Below are 1158 nucleotides of genomic sequence, written 5' to 3' on the forward strand. Positions count from 1 at the left end.
GAGGGTTGGTGTCTGGGGAACGGGGTGCTCTGATGTTAGCCTCTGCTTGTCCCAGCCCTACCCTCTGCACCACCGGTCCCTGCCCAGGGCTGGGCTCACGCTGCAGCCCCAGGTATCCCCTGCCTGCTACCGGCCACTCCTGCAGAAGAGCAGAGTCTGTGGACCCACCGCCCGGGAAAGCCGCTGAAAGCAGCTGAGCAGGATGGTGCCGTGCGTGGCTGCCCATCGCCCCGTCTCCCTGCAGAGATGGGACAGAGCCATACGGAAGCTCCTGGACACTCTTCTGGGTGATGGGGTGAAGCCCCATCCGTGCTGTGGGCTGCTTCTCGTGCCATCCAGCTTCAAACTCCCCGGTGCGGTGCCCTGTCCTGGCATGAGCTGTGCCCCTCTTCAGCACCAGTCACACAGCTAAGGAGGCCAAAGAGTGATGAATTGCGAGCAGCTTTTCTGCCAGCCCCAGAGAAGATGTCCTGCCCCGTCAGCAGCATTCCCGCAGCCAGAACATTGTTCCCCACTTACGCAGCGCCTCGTTTATCAGGAGTTTGGGAAGAGGAAGGGATTCTGTAGCAGATAAAGTAGTGCCAGAGAGGAAAACTGAGCGAGAAAAGCAGAACTGCGGTGGAGGCCTGGGCTGAGATAAGCACGTGTGCAGTGCAGGAACTGCTGGCGCTTCTCCGCCACTCGTTTACTGCTCTGGCCTCTATCATCTCCCGCTTTAGGCCGCAGCAGCGGTGGGTTCTCCCCATTAACGGTTTATCTCCTTTCTCCAGGTGACACAGTACCTGCTGGACCAGTCGTTTGTGATGGACGAGGAAACCCTTTACGAAGCTTCTCTGCGGATAGAGCCCAAACTGCCTTCCTGAGCCCGGCGCGGCGGCGGGCGGCTGCTGGTGCACACACGCTCTACCACACTGTACATACCCGTTTGTTTGTCGGACGCCCTGGAGTGACTCCCACGTACGTGCTTCTCCAAGCGACCCGCCCTCCCCGTCCTTCGGCCTCAGCAGACCTCCTGTAGGATTCCCTGCATTGTTTAAGGTTTCACGCATCGACACTTTGCTGGAGTCCCCAGAGTTTCTTTTCGACGATGTTATTTTTGTCATTTTGTTCTTCCCGAGGGGGCTGGTGGTGGGGCGGGTCATCCTGCCTCTTCCCACA

At 59.1% G+C, this 1158-nt stretch overlaps 1 protein-coding gene across 1 annotated transcript in view; it reads left to right on the plus strand.

Moving 5' to 3' along the window:
- The window catches only part of LOC104499821 (ras-specific guanine nucleotide-releasing factor 1-like), a gene marked incomplete at its 5' end in the record, with an annotated part of 9150 nt that extends 8287 nt beyond the window's left edge, over positions 1–863 (plus strand). Inside the window, one exon of the mRNA XM_010143379.1 lies at positions 771–863. Coding sequence (XP_010141681.1) covers positions 771–863 — 93 coding nt within the window. The remainder of the gene's footprint in view (positions 1–770) is intronic.
- Positions 864–1158: the final 295 nt, after the last annotated feature.

The sequence above is a fragment of the Buceros rhinoceros genome, unplaced genomic scaffold (genome assembly GCF_000710305.1).
Source record: "Buceros rhinoceros silvestris isolate BGI_N320 unplaced genomic scaffold, ASM71030v1 scaffold24709, whole genome shotgun sequence".
NCBI classification, from domain to species: Eukaryota; Metazoa; Chordata; class Aves; order Bucerotiformes; family Bucerotidae; genus Buceros; species Buceros rhinoceros.